The 17,450-nt window shown below is 39.1% G+C and overlaps 1 protein-coding gene across 1 annotated transcript in view; it reads left to right on the forward strand.

Moving 5' to 3' along the window:
- The window catches only part of atrnl1b (attractin-like 1b), a 55,215-nt gene extending 47,197 nt beyond the window's left edge, over positions 1–8,018 (forward strand). Inside the window, exons 27-29 of the mRNA XM_029527850.1 lie at positions 758–865; positions 5,514–5,628; positions 5,865–8,018. Coding sequence (XP_029383710.1) covers positions 758–865; positions 5,514–5,628; positions 5,865–5,989 — 348 coding nt within the window. The 3' untranslated portion in view covers positions 5,990–8,018. The remainder of the gene's footprint in view (positions 1–757; positions 866–5,513; positions 5,629–5,864) is intronic.
- The last annotated feature ends 9,432 nt before the right edge of the window (positions 8,019–17,450 follow it).

Consider the following 17,450-nt stretch of genomic DNA (forward strand, 5'->3'; position numbering starts at 1 on the left):
TGATTTGATTTGATTGATCCATTATAAGGTAAAATGTAAATGCATGACCCTGGAAGACTTCAAATAATGGTGGCATGTGGGCAGTGATGCAGGGAACAATAGTCTTCCACTGTTTCCTTTTTGATATCTGCTATTGATTTTTTTAGCTTGACACTGTAATGGGCCTGTGGGTGTAGATTCCAGTGCTTCACCAAAGTTTTATTTATTTTTTTTTCCCCCCCTACTGTTCATTCTTAAACACCCTGAGGTAAATTAGAGTTTCTAGATATGAGCATAAAATTCCACTTCTGTAACAATAAATCATACACCATACCATTTATAATAGTTTCAGTGGCTGCATCATTGCTTTAATTCAAATAACGTTGGAATTTTTTTTTTTTTCTTTTTATTCATCCTTATTTTATTTCTTCTTGAGTGTTGGCACCATCATGCAACCCAGAGGTTCCACTCAGAGCTCATACAAACTAGCCTTACTCCATTTTTTTATATGTGCAAGTATTGCAGTGACTAGTCTTTTTTAAAGGGTGGCAATTAATCATTAAAACTAATAAACCACAGTTAATCACGTTTTGTTGTATTTGTATATATCATATGTGTTTTATTGTGTTTTCAGAAATGCAGTTTGTATTGACATTTTCTGTATATTACATCCATGCTGATGCAGCATATTTCCCAAATTCCTTTCCATTCATATCCATTATTTCATTAGACTACACCCACTGTCTTGTTCATTTATCATCTGTGTTTGATTTTACAGCAACTGATGAGAGAGCGCCAGCAGATGGCCAGTCGTCCATTTGCCTCAGTTGCTGTCGCACTGGATGCCAGGGGAGAGCAAACAGAACTGTTGCAGCCTGCTGTTGATGTGAGTCCTTTTTGCCTGCTTACACCACACAAGCACACACAATTTTATCACGAAATCCATCTAAATCTAAAGTATGACACAAAGGGAAGCTGATATCTTCTTTCATTTTTGAGGTTTTGCTCCCGTATACTCGAACACCATCATGTGATCCTTTCTATCGCTACTTTTTCAGCTGGTTTCAGTCATGTCGCCAAGAAAAGATGGTCGCAACTTTGCTCTCATATTGATATGAATATGAATGAGCTTTTTACTGCTGTTCTTTGTCCTACATGTGTATTTTACTACATGCTATTATTTCATTCTTCAATGTTTTTACTCTCAGAATTTAACGAATTTGTCACCTAGGATGTTCATAGGCTTTTGTAAATCTGAATGATTTTGTACTGTCCAGGGACTCCTACTCATCTGTTCCTAAGATGCGAAAGCCTCCCACCTAAATAGAAATTACAGAGGAAGTCTAGCAATAATTACAGTCTGGGACTTGGTGCCTTGCGGGATAAAAGCTTAGTTTAAACCAATATGGGGAGCTACATCCTCAAATTGACATCGGACGACCAACGATGTTTTCTCAGCCATGGCCACTTCTGGTTGGCCTGCTGCTGAGAGAAATAAAATCACTGTAGCAACTAGAAAAGAGGCACTCCATTAGCTATTAGTGTAGCACTGAGTGGTACTCATGGTGCATTATGGTATTGTGAAGGACAATGTAAAGAGCAATGTAAAGAGAGGAAAAACAATGTTTCTTAGCTGTCTGAGTGCACTTTATTGCTGTACTTTTAGAACGGTGAGGTGTTTTCTGGGCCTGAAGGGTACTGGAAACCTGTGCTTTGCCTTGATTCAAGGAAACTGTTAATTATATACTTATCAGTGGGATACATCGCGTTTAATAAATTCACCTCCTTCCTTCTCTGCAAAAGTAAAAGAATAAAAAAAAGAGACTGTACTCTTCTTATAAAAGTCTATTAAGGTAGGGACTCTGCAACCACTAGAGATTATTGCTTTGAAAAATGTCCCAAGCTGTTTTGGAAAGGAAGGGAAAAAACAAAACATCAACACATGCTCAGCCTCCTGTTTCTCAACCCTTCCAAGATGCAGAGTGAACCCCTGAACGCTTGACTTTCATACAGATGTTCAAACCCAGAAGTTATGATAGAAGTGCAGTTGCAGAAAACACCAGAGACTTGTGCATGTCTGTGTCCTAAATACATTTTCCACAAATTTATGTGTACACTTGAAGGGTGTAAAGGGTGGACATTTTGTCATCCATCCCACCAAGCAAATTATCATGAAATGTTTGGTTAAACTTTTACAATCCAAATTTGGCACCATTACTATGAATGATGTTTATTCCATTTTAAGCTCTCACCTGTTAGGTGAATAAAACTGATATATTTGTGTATATTTTTTTAAATATGGAAACATGTTATAACATTCTCCTAAAGCAGATTGCAGCTTTTTAAAATATATCAATATATTTTTGGACTTCAGTGTTGCGTAAAAGCCAAAGCTGCATGATTTCCAATGTTGGAAATGTTGGGCCAAACACAGCCTCCGCCTCATGCCTCGCTACCAGCTGAAGGTGAACCATATGATATCCCTTTTATAGAGGTTAATTGGTCAGCATCTGGCACCACTTAGCTTTTGGAAGTATTTGTTGATGTCGGAGGACGCTGATGCCACGCAAGCATCATCAGTTTGCTGTTTGTTTCACCAGCTCTGAAGCCACACCCTCTCCTTCACAGACTTAATGCGTGCGGTCAGTTTGGAAATGGGAGGCTTGCTTTGAAATTTTGATGCAGTCTGTACAGGAAACCAGGGACAGCATGGCTGCACTGCCAGAATTACATGCCCTCTCTGACAGATGAAAACATTTAAGACCCAGTTCTCTGCCAGCGCTGTCTGCCATCATGTCACTGCATTAGTTAGTATCAGCTCATTGTCACTGCATCCTTGCAGAAGCTCCAGCTGGCCTGAAAGAGCATTGTAATGGCCTTTGTATCCATTTCCCCCATTTCTTTTAATTTATTTATTTATTTATTTATTTTTAGTTTGTTTAAGCCCCCAAGAGATAGATATTGGTTTGAGTGACCAAGTTGTCAGCAGCTGTTGGACGGGGAGCCAATTGGGCCCTGAAACTGCAGGCTTAGGCCTCGATGCCACAGATGTCTCTATTCACTGCAGTCGGCATTCAACATATGGAACCGCTAACAGACAGCGAGTATGATGGATGACACCTGTCAGCCTGGGAAAGGAGAGGAGGTGTGTGTGTCTGTGTGTGTCTGTGTCTGTCTGTGTGTGTATGTGTGTGTCTGTGTGTATCTGTGTGTGTCTGTGTGTGTGCGTGCTCGTGCTATGAATGGCCATGGTAATAGTCAGTCCTTGCACTTTATTAATGCGTAGTAGAAATGCAGGTTGAGTAAACTTGCTTTGGTAAATATGAAAATGGACACACCGGATCTAAAAAAAAAAAAAAAAAAAAAAAGCCTTGACAGAAACGGCATACTTAAATGAAATGAGTTATTAATGTTTTATTTTCCTCCACATTTTCTGAACATTCCTGTGATGCAGACTAATAAAACCATTTCACAGAGAAAATGAGAGAGAGCAAGAAGAAAGGAGTTAGTTTATCTTTGCTATCATTACAGCCGTTCACATAAACAAAATCCTATTTTTTAGCCTATTATCTCAAAAATCACAGTAGCAGTGCTTGCCACAAATGCAAAGCAGATTAACAAAATGTGATGTAATTGCTTTAAGGTCATTTTCACTTCATTGTTACAGGTAAGTAACACGTAATGACACCGCAGCACACTTTATACTGATACTAGTAAAAATGTCAACTTTGTCCCTGCTGTGTAACAAATATTCCGCGGTGAACAGACTAGGAGGGCAGTGCAAACACAACCCAACAGTCAGCATGCTGAGCTCATGGTGGTCAAAGTGTACTTCAGAGTTTGTGTAGCCATTGTTGAGACACCTCAGTGTGTACATATTACATTTTGCCATATCCAACATAAAGAATGAGTCAGGTTTTTTTTTTTTTTTTTTTTTTTTTTTCACCCCCATCTTAAAAACTACAGTTTCATCTCAATTTATTGATCTGCTGCTGTTTCACCCAGTGATCCATGTAAGTGTGGCGTATAGTGCAATCTGCTTTAGTCAAGGTTCATCTTTGGTTAAATTAGCTCTCTTTTACGAATGTCGCTCGTGGAAGCTATTCATTAAGAGAATCACTTGAATGGCCATGAAATGGCTGGCAACTTAATTACCCTTGTGTTTGTGCTGTAGATGGATCTAAAGAATATGTCCTGATCATGCAGTTTAAGTGGGTTGAAGAATTGCCAGTTGTACAGAAACATTTCTTTTGTGTCTAGAACTGTGAAGTCCTTACATGGTGCTAATGAAGGTATGGTATCTGATAGATGTGCCCAGGCTGATCGGGGGGGCTGATCGTGGGGTGCATGCGAGGGGCTCTTTAAGTACATATTACACTTGAACGAAACATTGTGAAATGGTTGGTGAAAAAACGATGACAATGACAGTCTGACGATGAGGATGACAGTATGCTTCAGTCCCCCCCCCCCCCCACATACAGACACACATTTTTTAAACCTGTTGTACATGACAGCGCGCTCAATGCTGCTGAGCGACGAACAAATATAAGCCACTTGTTAAATTTGGTATTTGAAATGGCAGACTTAATGGGCAGTTGGATGTAAAATGATGCAGCGTGGTGTTTAGCTAACAGAGCTGCTCTTACAGCCGATTAAAAGGACTGCATGGAGAAATGTGTCAAAAAGTGCTTTGGGTATTCATTCACATCAGAGTTTTTTATATATACACTTTTTTGTGAGCTAAAAAACTAATCGGAGCCTGACATCCCCCGCTTTTGCGTTTATCATTCACTGCTGGATCAAAATACAGAAGCGTGCGTCCATGTTCTGTTGTTGTTGTTTTGCAGTGGGTGAAACGTGCAAAAAAATTCCATGGATTCCATTCCATGTTAATACAAATTACCACAGCATGCTCCTGATTCCATCATTTTTCTTTTAATGCATGCATGTGTGTGTTTGTTCCCATTTCACTGCCATCTCCTCTTAGATTCAGGTAGACATAAAGAATAAAAAGTCACTTCTATTCAGATATTTTGTTATTCCCCAATTTCTGTTCCTTCATCCAAGCCATGCTGTGAAACACTTGACATTAATTATCAGGATGACATGTTTTTCACGCTTGAAACGAACAGTTTTGGCCATTAACACTGAGGGGAGGTCAACACTTCAGCACGTGGGCACATCTGACAGGAACACACTCAAGTGTTGTTGTTGTGAGCCCAGTCAAACCATTTGTCTCAGGGTGAGGGCATCTTAAATGCAGACACTGCGGCAGCTAATAATGGACTACGGGTCTGCTGATCCTGATCACACATCACGTGCCTCATTACAGGAAACAACCATCAGGAAGGATCACTTAGATTTTAGCTTGATTGGTAAAGCAAAGATGAATATGAAGAGGTCAAACTGATTCAGCTAATTGTTTTAATCTTGTCTGCATTCAACATTTTCCTCACAAGGTCATTTTTGATGTTGTTGTTTTTTTTTTTTTTTTGGCTGTAGTGGTAAATGTTTTTGTCCCTTTGTCTTTTCAGGGAGTCCCTAAACCTGTGGCCATGGAGCCATGTTCAGGAGGGAAAGCTGCTGTGTTGACAGTCCTCATGCGTCTGCCCTCTGGGTCTTTAGGCTTACCTCCACCGGGACAGTCAGGTACAGTGACAACACAGACCCTGCAGTATAAATGTCAAGTTAGTGAAAGTCTCAGAATCAGCACCAGGAAAAGGTCTGTGTCATGCAGCGTCATGCTCACATGTGAAATCTCTTTTTAGTTAATTCATGCAATATCCATTTCTGTTGTCTTTTCTTTTGAATACACAAAGACGTTTGCAGGAATTGCCAATTTTTTTCACAACTTTTCTGTTTATTTTTTTCCCCCCTTTCTTCAGGATTCATCGTTGCCAGTACACTGATAGACATTTCCCAGCAGAAACCAACAGATTTTAAGGACAAGTCCCTGGTATTAAAGAACCGAAAAGCCCTCCCTCCTGCACACCAAGGCACGTGTGTCTGAGCCTCAACCCAGCGATCCATTCGGGTATCTTTTTTATACCCTGCGAGGTCATATGAAGGTCCCATGGAAACAGCACCAGAGATGAGAGATTTCATTTGGCTGCTACCACTGAAGTTTTAATGTCCCGAGAGCACAACCCTTGATACTTTGCTGTCCCCTTTTGCTCTAGCCTACAAACTTCAACCTCAGAAATCTAACTCCAACCTCTGCAGCGGCATCCTCCACCTCCCGGACTCTAACCTTTTCCCTTTTAGCTTGAACAGCCATCATAGCCAAAAACAGTGTCTGCAAAACTGCCTGATCGAAAACATCAGAGACAGAACTGCACCTCGTAAATATGCCTGGCACCTCATCATCAGTTTTTGTTTTTTTCATCCAGCATGAGGAATAAACAAAAGTGTCTGTACATTAGGTTAAATCAAAGTTAAACTGACTTCCCTCACATCGTGTTGGAAATAAAAGCTGACTGAATTGAAAATGGGTGGTAGATATCCAGTACATGCTGCCTAGGGGGGTTTACTTTTACCTTTTGCTTGCCAACAAGTGGTATTCTATGGTGCTAAAGCATTTCATTTTTATGACAAGCCTGACTCTGAACTAGTCTTTGCTCTGTGGATTGAATTCATTCTGCCTTGTTTTTTTGTGGGGAACGCTACATGCTAGGTAGGCCAGAACTTTTTTTTTTTTTTTTTTGAACACCATAAAACAACATTTTGTCACAGCAATTCGTTACATCAGTCCCAATGAATGATCAGTTTGAGCATTTCCTGTACATAATGTATCATCCACCCAGCTGAAGCTAAAGTCTGTATTTTGTGTGGAATACATGTACAAATGCTGCAGAGACATGACTGTGGGCGAAGGCTGCGAAACTGCAAGAGGCACGAACAAATCATCTCCTGTCAAAGCAAAGCATGGAAACTGAAGAAAAGTTAGATGCATTTAATAATAACAAAAGAAGGAAAAAAAACAGGAAAGTTTCACTCTCTTTTTTTTTCCCCCCAGGTGTGTTCAGTGTTGAAGGAGTTGCACAACACTGAGAGGCACCAAAGTTCTGGTAAATCCGTAGCTGTTGTGTTTAGTTGCATTTTGCTGTGCAACTTGGCCGTGAGGCTTTTGAACCTGCCCTTGGATTGATTCAGTGGGTCGATGCCATTTAAGAGAACAGATGCCTGCTTAACAGAATTAGGCCGGGGACGTCGTGCTCCTCTGGCTGTTTACTAGATCATTTTGTATGTTGTTGGGTTTTTTGTTGTTTATTTGTTTTTGTTTTTTTTGTTGTTTTTTTTTAAAGAGTCCTCTGAAGCTATGACTATTATTTCCATCACTGAGTACGAAGAGTGCCGTCACCTTTTTTATAATGCCTTGGCTTTCCATGGACTCCTACCGAGGAGGTGGGGGGAGGGGGGCATGTTGATCTGCAGAATTTTAGAAGCAGTTGACCATTTTATCCCCGACTCCATCCTGAGCTGTACAGTGTCTTGTTGGAACAAATGTGAGTCTTTGTTACTCTTATTTCTTGAGATTTCATGTGTTTGTCATGTTTTTATGACAAAATGGCAGGAGATTATCTTTTATTTTAGGCCTTGTCATCTGTTACTATTATATCTATAATAAATTGTAAGTCTTTTGCTACACTTGTGAAAAGAGCATTTCTGTTGATATTTTTGTTTTGATATTTAACAGATTCCTGTGTAATAGCGCATTTAACTCGACTTAAATCGGTTGTTTTAATGTCACTTCCTTCTCAGTGATGCATCTTTAAGGACTTAATGGGCATTGTCTTGCTTTTTTTGTCACAGAGTTCTCATTAAGATGCATTCCATGAGGATAGTATGCCAGATATTTTTTTTTTATTTTATTTGTGTTTGTAGAGTAAACCTATAATAGTGTCATTACACAGGAATCAGGGTCTCACTGTAAAAAAAAAAAAAAAAGAAAAAAAATGATGAGCAGCTGCATATCAGTAATCTTCAGTGTATTTTAAAGATGGACAACATGTCAGAAAATAAAAATCTACAAACCTTAAGTCATTTGTGCACTTGTGTTTTAACATCAAGTATTTATCGTCCATTTCTTGTCTTTTCTCTGCTTCAGTCTTCGTCTGATGCCTGATGCCTCTGAAGCAATTTGTAATTTTGCTCAATGCTGGTTGGTTGGTTGGTTGCCTCAGCTGAAGAAAATTGTTTGTCTTTTCTGAAAGTGAGAAGAAAGAGTTGAGTTTTTTTTTTTTTTTTTTTTGGGGGGGGGGGGGGTTCTGATGTTGTTGTTTTTTTTGTTTTTTTTTTCAACATTTTGTAATAGTCACAAATAGAAATGGAAGCAAACATCATACAGACAAATTCCAGAGATTTTCTTTTTATGTCTTGTACTTACAAAATGACAGTGGTTTATTATATCGAAACAGAATAAAAAAGATAAATATTTCGCTTGTTATATCTCAACTTATCCATGTCACAAGTAGGACAGGCATTAGCCTGAAATGAAAAGGTTCATTCTTTATCGTTCAACCACCTGTCAGCAGGTTGAAGTTGGAGAGGGATATAAAGAGAAAGAGGAAGCAGCCTGCCAAAGTGCTGATCTAGATAATCCTTGCTTCCACTCAACAATATATTTATTATCTTCAGGTGCTCCTTGAGAGAAGCCATTACAGCTTTGAAGGAGTGCTAACCAGGTAGGTTATCACAATATTACAACATGATAAACCCTTTACTGCCCAGTCATGTGAAGGGCACACGTTAATGAAGTTTTCCTCTATGATATTCCAGATTTTACAGCCCCTCTCAGACTAGTATTTCACCTGGGATTTCACGCTGCATAGTCAATAAAAAGTGATGCATTTTTACTTTCACTTCGAACACAGTGCCTGTTGACCTTTACTCAACTTCTGTCTGTCTACGTTTGCTGTGTGCACATAACAGGGAGGTGATGGGTGGTCTTAAACCATCAGTGTGCTTAGCAATTTTGTGGTGTTTGTGAGTCACTTGAATATTTGAAGATCTGCAAGACTCCTAAAAAACCTCTCCTGCTGTTTCAGTGATGCCGACAATAAACGTTTTCAAAAATGTTTTCTCGAGTGTATTTTTTGCCTTTGTTCCACAGCCAGTACATATGACACATTACAACTTCATTTATGATGTAAAGATGAAACATTATACAGACAAAATTGTTTTTTGCACTGTGAATGGTTTTGTACTCAAAGATGCAGGAGAGTGAAAATGAACACTCGACTGTAAGGAATGAGGTGAACGGGCTGCCAGGTGCTATTAAAGCTGTCAGTAAACATTTAAACCATCATTACCTTTGATGTTTTTTTGTCAGACTCTTCACCAGATTTTCATTGTATTGGAGTATTTATTTCTGTTGTATGTTTTTGATTTGTGTTGTCTTTTGCCCATTTGATGATAACAGGCACCATAAGATGCCCAACATATCATACATTAGTATTCCATCCATTCTTCTCCCAGTAAAAAATTATTTTGCTAAAGGCAGAATATGTTACTCCAACTGCGGCCTCACCGTGTCGATCATTGATCTGCTCTCAGAGCGAGACAGGAGACCTCCAGCAGTTGTGAAAGTGTCCAGCTCCACTTTGCTGCTTGAAGATCTTACAGCTGTTCAACACAACACATACTGGGACTTTTAGAGTTGTTTACTTTTCAGTGTACTGGTACGTGTTCATTTTTCTGAACATGTCAGTGTGTATGCCTTTCAGATTTTATGCACTGTAACACAGCGTCTGAGAAATGTCCAGGGAGCAACAACAATCTTGAGCCTGTTTGGCCTTTTGACCAAACAGGCTGTCAGCCTTTCCAAAGTGTTACCAGATGATATTTTTCAAAAAGACAGGCGAACAGCGGTCACTGCCAAACACTGGAGAGGCGTGTGTTAAAAATAATCGAAGTGACGGCTGTGTCATCCTTGGTGAACTCATGAGCAAACCTGATGGTCAAACACTGAATTCTATTTTAACTCTTAAAATTGAATTACATTTTATTTATGTATTTATTTAAGTTTTTTGTTATGATGTTTTGGGCATTTCACCAGTTAATTCATTGCCCCCAGGACACTTCTGAAATAAACCTACATAAAACATTCATACTTTGCATCTGTATATATCTTTACTTATAATTAAAGCCCCAATCTTGGTCACAGTAACACACAGGCTAGTAATAGGATGTAAACCAGTGTTATATAATCTTCCCCTCATTTAGGCTAGTAGGTCAGTTGTGCCACTACTTTTTGTTGTTGGTCAAATCTCTATGCATCCACCTGAATGTGTGTTCCCCCTTGAAAACTATGACCTCATTCAGTTTCCCATCTTGTTGCCCATAAAACAAAAATTGTTCCCTTGCAGTCCATTTAATTCAACTACAGGTTGGCACCACATAAAAAGATCTGGGTGACCAGTTCGATCAGTTTCACAGAAGACTTTCATTCCCATGATTCACTTATGATGAGATTTTTATTCCCGCTCAGGTTTGTCTCCAGTTTTATACATGAAGATGGTGATTAATCTGTTACTTCCATCCGTAAATAATGGATCAGTTTGCTTCTACTGGATACCAGTGAACATTGTAAATCAATTTGTCCAGCACTTAAACTTCAGGAGCTATTAATCAGACCACTGGGGATAAAAGAAATAAACTTAAATATACTTCCACTACCACCTCATCACATTTACTGCACTTCACATTTTGAACGGTGCAAGATGTATTTTTTTTTTTAAAGAAAACTGTGAATCCTGTATAAATGAATGTGTTGAATGTATACTAATGTTGCGAAGTTTAAATTTCCCACATTTTGGGAAAGTTCCTTAACTCGACAACACTTCTTTTTTTTTAAATCAATGTTGCATTCAAGATAATTGGCGTCAAAAGCCGAACCCAGACCATGTAGTGCAACAACACAACAACCCAAATGAGCTATTTTTACACAGTTACACATTTTGGATGCTCTTTTAGCACGTTTACACTCTGCATGTCAAACATTAATCACCATATTTCTTCTTCGTGGGTCTTGAACTTGCATTACCTATCATTAACCTCTATGAGCTCCACCTGTGCGCCTCATTAGCCGGAAGAAAGCTCTTCGTTTGTTCTCTTTTTAAGGTAATACTTTTTTTTTTTTTTTAACCAACCGACCATAAAGTAATGGTTGATGCGACAACAAGAAAATAAGTGAGCAAAACACCTGAAACAAGGTGGGCTTTTCCCAGCTAGCAGCTCTTTCCCTTCGTTTTGAACTGTTGCTTCCACGTGCTAGCATGCTAGCATGCTGGCATGCCTGACGACAGCGCGGTGACGTCACTCCAGAGCAGCTTCATGGAGGACGTGTTGCTGCTAAGTTTACAAACCAGGAAGCGGCGGAAGTCCGGACAGCTCTGCAGACATGCTGAGGGCCCTGCTGATCTTCGACACGGTAAGACTTTGTATGGTTTACTGTGGGCTCGATGGCTGTGCCGGGATCTGCTGCTCTGCGTTGGTCCTCTTTTATGATAATGGCAGAAAATAGAGATTTAATGGCCATTTGTGTTGTGGTACATTGGAAATCGTGTGCTTTGGCTGCTCAGGCCAGCTTTGTAAGGGTGGTTCCAAGAAAAAGCCAAACAGTAATAAATAATAACACACAATATGTGGACATACTGCATATTTAAAGTATTGCACATTTCACACATTAAGTATATTAAAAAAAAATATATTGTGCATGAGGTACTTTGAAAAGTGTGTACTGTTGTGATATGGTGTCCAAATGGTTTATTGCCCTGTGCTGCCAGTTGAACTGGGGCCTGTTGTGTGTCTGGTTGGAGGCTGAGTTCCTCCACTTGAACAAAGCATGGGCTGGGTGTTGTTGGGCCTTGCTTTTCTCCTAGCAGTGTGTGTGTGTATGGTGTGTCCATGGAGGGAAGGCCAGAGCCAGCATTTTCTTTCAGCCAGGATGGTGTTTCTGGATTGAAGTGTACTGTTGCATGCAGAATTTGGTATTTAGGGTGACTGAGCCCCTTTTCCTTTGGATGCTCAGCAAGTGCATTATGGTATTTTGATTTACAAGGTGTTGAAATATCATGAATTGTCTGTCATGATTACTGTGGCTGTTCTGTTGGTTGTTCAGACCTTTGCAGAAATCTAAACCAGTATGCTGTCACAGGAAGCTTAATATGGCTTTTGTCACATAAGGGTGTCATCTTCACAACTTCTCTACACACTGTATTGCTCTGTTGCTTTACTGTTTCTGATATCATAATTGCATCTAAAGTGCTGAGTTCCTGTTCTGTGGATTATGCTGCTGCTGCACTCATTTGTACTCGCTGACATTCTTAAGCTTTATTTGTGATATACTGATGGTCATCTACTGCTTATCACTGCTGCATAATATTTCAGTGCTCCAGACAATGTAAAATAATTATCTGCTGCATATCTGACATTTCCTGCAGCAGCCCAGCTGGATTGCTTCATTTAGATTTATCCATCTCAGATAACTAACAGAAGTCTATAATTTGCTTTTTGCCTGGTTTGCTTATCCAGATGAGCCTCGTGGCTGGTTTCTAGCTCTGCTATGCTGATTTTAGTGTAATCTTGTGGGAAGTGATGTGGTCGGAGCCTAGCTGCCAAAAATCAATTCTGTACACATTTTATTTTCAGATAATCTGTTATGTGAGTTACCTGCCTGAACTAGCCTGCTGAAGCAACCTGCTTGAAATCACAAGGTTTGTTCAACTGAAGTAACTTACAGTATCATGTTTCTGTAATGATTAGCCACCTGCTGGCTGAACACCCATTACCATGAAGGGCATAGTCACTGTGTCAAGGTCTCAGTAAAGGTAGCTTTAGGATTCAAAACAAAACCTATGCCACCTTTTAATCTCAAAGTATCCTTTTGGACATAACATATTTGCATTAGCAACAGATTAAGGCTAAAATGTCATGATGCAACTAGAAAAGCTGATAAGTACTTCTGTTGATGAAGTGAAGGTTGATAAGTATATTGAGAAGACACCATCTTAGGAAATGTGGATAGTAGATCAAGTGCACTGGCCAGGAGCAGAACCTGCAGAGTTTGAAAATGGATGGACTTGAGTCATTTAAGGGGAAGCAGGAGGGATTTCTCATGGGGTGAGTCATTACTGTGATGGAGAACAGCTGGTTTCCAACGCTGCCTCACTCAGTCTCACCCCAGGCTGCCCTTTATGGAGATGGTGCTCTCCGTGGTGCTGAACCACCGGCTAAATGGCATGAAAGTCATCAGTTTTGTGCTAAGTGTCAATCAGACAAAGATCAAATAAAAGCCCAAACCCAGGACAGTTAGAGCTTTAATTCTCTAAAAGTTAAGAAGGCGCTTTTTCGTTGCAGGCCAAGAACAATGGTGCATTCACTAAAAGGTCCATTTGATCTCGAGAGTATGGCTTGCATATATGTAGAGCCATCCTGTCAGGATATGCAGTGCTTAGCAACTGCCCCAGCTATTCTGAGCGTTTGCAATACTAAGAGCAATCTTTTTTTTTTTTTTTTTATAAGACCGGTAGAAATTACAGTGGGTAATTAGTTTGAAAATTTTAATTTCTCAGCATCCTGAACTGAACCTAAGGTAAGCTGGTTAATGAGGAAAATAATAGGAAATATGTGGGCCTGCTTCCAGTTCCCATCAACAAACGGTTAATAACAATAACATTTTCTTTCTCAGCTCATTTGTTGGGAATGACTGCTGAAATAATTCCACCATATGATGCAGCCACAATGTCAAATAAGTTTGCTGTACCATGAAGTCTGAATAGGTTACATCAATCCTACATAATTTCTTCACTTTTTGCAAATCTGTTGTTCGTGCACATTTAGTGCGTAGCAGTCTGCAAATGATTCTTTGTCAACAGTTTACATCATTAGTTGCAGCCCCACTGCATTCTACACTTTCTGACTGTGTGAAGAGCTGGCACGTTGTCCTCAGCTCATACACTCAGAGGTCAAATTGACCAGCGCCGTTATATGAACTCTGTTTTCTTAATCCATCCAGGAATTTAAAAAGTTTTCAGCTCTCCCATCTCTTCAGTCGTGTAGAGCTTATGGTTTTGGCTGCAGGGTGCAATCAAGGACCTGCATTATTATCTCTTATCTTTCCCCCTGCACTGCTGTGGAGAAGATGTGAGGAGAAGCACCACAAAGTAACTGATGCCATAGAATGTTTACTGTGAAAGCTCAGGCACACCCAGACCCTGGCATTTGGGCAGAATAAAAACAAAAGTAATAAAATGGAATTGATGGTTTTCTTCTGGTTAATGGAAAATGTGAAATCCACATTGGAGTTTGGAGCTGGTGAAACAATGTTTCTGGAGAGGTCAAAGTTGTTGTAATTAGATGTGATTCGTGCCAGGCAGTGCTGGTGTGATTGCACTGTTTTATCAGTATTTTCTTTTATCTATGCCAAGGGTGAACATTTGCATTGTGCAGAGCTGCCATGGTTTTATAGTTGTGGGAGGGGGAGGATCAAAACATTAGCTCCCAGTACTTGGGGCTTTATGTCAGGGGAATAGTAAACTTGAAGAGTAATAATAATTATCATAGCTTTAATGACAGCTATTCTTTTTTTGAAGGCTTGGGTTAATGGCTATGTGTGTGAGATTAACATTTAAATTGTAATCTCACTCATAACCTTCAATGTATGGGCACTACAACCAGAGCACGAAAATGCAGTTTTGAGATTGCCTTATACAAGGGACATATCACAACCCCCCCACCCCCGGGAAAAAAAATATTAAAATCTATCAACGATCACAATCGTGTACACTTTCCCTGTGGAAAAAGCCATGTGGTACAGGATGGATGGTACAGGTACATGTGTATACTGAAAGTACCTAAAAATATTATCACGCTAAAGCAAAGTGCGACTACTCGCCACTCCTTGTTTCCTCCGGCTGAAGGAACAATTAAGGAACTATTACAAAGCCCCATATGTTGTAGAGCCGCCCTAGAAACCTTGTTTAGCATGTAGCACAGACCAGCCTGATCTTGAACTACCCAAACAATTTGACTAATGCATCTAACAAACAACCCAGTCTAATATTAGTAAAGACGAGCCGTTTTAGCCTAGCGTTGGCACAGTGGAGCATGAGGCTCGTATTTTCTGTGTTTTCTTGGACTATTTTAGCCCCCCTTCCCGTCCTGCTGAATACAGTAGGTAATTAACATCTTCTTCAGTTAAAAATTGCATAATTTCCTAATGGAGCTGGGCACCATAGTTTTTAGCAAACATTACTCCCTCATTTCTGAGCAACTATTCAAAACTGTGCAGTAAATGGCCTTCTGGTTTTTCAGAGGGTTTTTTAATAGTTATTAAGGGAACATGTCAGTGTTTACAACAATATGGCTCCTTTTTATAGTTGTGGTGTGTGTGTGTGTTTTTTTTTTTTTTTTTTTTAATATCTACTTTGTTTACAACAGTGACAACCAAATTTTTGGGAGCCTTGCACCCACAATTTTATGGGACCAGAATCATGAAATAGTCGTGCAGCTGTAGCACATAAACTGACATAAAGCAGCTGGGCTTAGATTTTTTTTTTTTTTTTAATAGATTAAACCAGATGTAACATATTAATGAGTTCTCTAGGTAGTTGGACTTAGATGTTTCTTGTTTACTTATACAGAGACAGGCTGTATATTCTTGTTTCTAAGCTAAGTTCACTGGCTGTTGGCATTAACTTCATTATCAGATAGAAAGATGGATAGATAGATGTACCTCAATAATCCAGAGGATATGAGGTATTCTTTTTTACTTTTACTCAAAGTAAATCTTTCCCAGAATGTCACATAACTCCTTTTTAAATTCCATATTTTCTGTAAATACACTTTATACATTTAAGACAGGAAGTATGCCAAAATATCTCCGCTCACTACCCGATATCAAGGATAATGGACAGTTGTCTTTTTTGTCTCATGCGTAAAATGAGGAGGATATTTTGGCCTCTTAGTTCTGTGACATGTCTAATAAATCTTAGGCTCTGTGTCTAAGGTCAAGTATTTCATCACTGTGCCAAAACAGTCTGTCCTCTGTAGGCTGTGTCCTTGTCTGCCTGTGTCACTCCACACCGGGACTGATGTGATCTGACTGACAATGGCGGTCTGTCTGGCAGGTGCTATCTTATAATCCTTCTTCATAGGGATCCTTCCTAGTCGCTAAAACACTGGATAAAACAGCACAGTGGCGAATTAAATTAGTCTGAAAACAGAACATATCATTTGCTATTGATTGTAGAAACCAGCATGAGTCACTGTTAACTTTATTTATTTTAGCTCTTTGGCAAACACTGAACAGATAGACCAAATTTAACATTTTTATTCATGGATACTAAAGCATAAACATGTCCTTATACAGGAGAACTTAAAGTTTATGCTGGCAATATGAATAGGCCCAATCAGATAACCAAATGTGTCAAATCAATTTTTGTGAATGTCAATAAGGATCATACATGGAAATAATTTTAACACATTTTACACATTTTCAAAATAAGGGCATTCAAAAGGAAATGTTTGGTTTCCATTGGTAGTTGTACATTCTTAGAATAGCTTTTATAGTTAGGCTGTCATTAAGTATATAATAATCATCTAAGTGTTTTCATCTTTTCCTCCATTTGCATGAGCAGTATTTACTGCATTTGTGGCATTTGTCCTACATTTGGGTATGTACACATTCAGTATTCACCAAACTTCTGTCCTCCTGCTCTCCAACATGATATAATAAAATAAAAAAAATGTTTTGAAGAATCTGAGTCAATCCAACTGATATATTTGACTTTTTAAGCCATTAGACACTTTTGTAAATTCTTTGTTCTGTTACAGATAGTTTGATACTCATCAAGAAAAATACTGTTCAAGATAACATTGTGCACTTTGCCGTCAAAATATAATTACACAATACAGTCATATCTGTAACCACGTGAGGAAAAAAAACCATACCCCATCACATTTTCTAATTCAGAGCTACACTAGATGAACCTGAGCAGCCTCAGTCACCAGAAATTAACGTACACTCTCAAACATTACAGACAGTATGTTACAAGCTAACAGCAAACTGTAATAGAGTGCATATTTCATGTATCATATGTACAAAATGTTCTATTGACAGGCAATGTGATTAAACCACAATCCACCATAACAACCAAATCAAGCTACAAAACTGATCTATACCTAATACGGAACATGTAGAAGAGAAAATATTTTAGCCTGGCATGTCTTTGTTCTTTGTGGATACTCTAACAAATTTGTGATAGGTTTTTATGAATCTTGATCCATATAGTGCGATTTAGTTGTCCAGTGACACATTATAGCTCAACGCTTTTAAATCAACACCTAGTTTTCCTTTTTGTTAAACGTAAGCAAGTTTAACAGGATGACTTGAAGCACAGATATGCAGAGACTGATCCACTTTATCCTTAAAACACTGTTCAGCACATTGACAGTCCATTCAGTGAGCT

The sequence above is a fragment of the Echeneis naucrates genome, chromosome 19 (assembly GCF_900963305.1).
Source record: "Echeneis naucrates chromosome 19, fEcheNa1.1, whole genome shotgun sequence".
Classification (NCBI taxonomy): Eukaryota; Metazoa; Chordata; class Actinopteri; order Carangiformes; family Echeneidae; genus Echeneis; species Echeneis naucrates.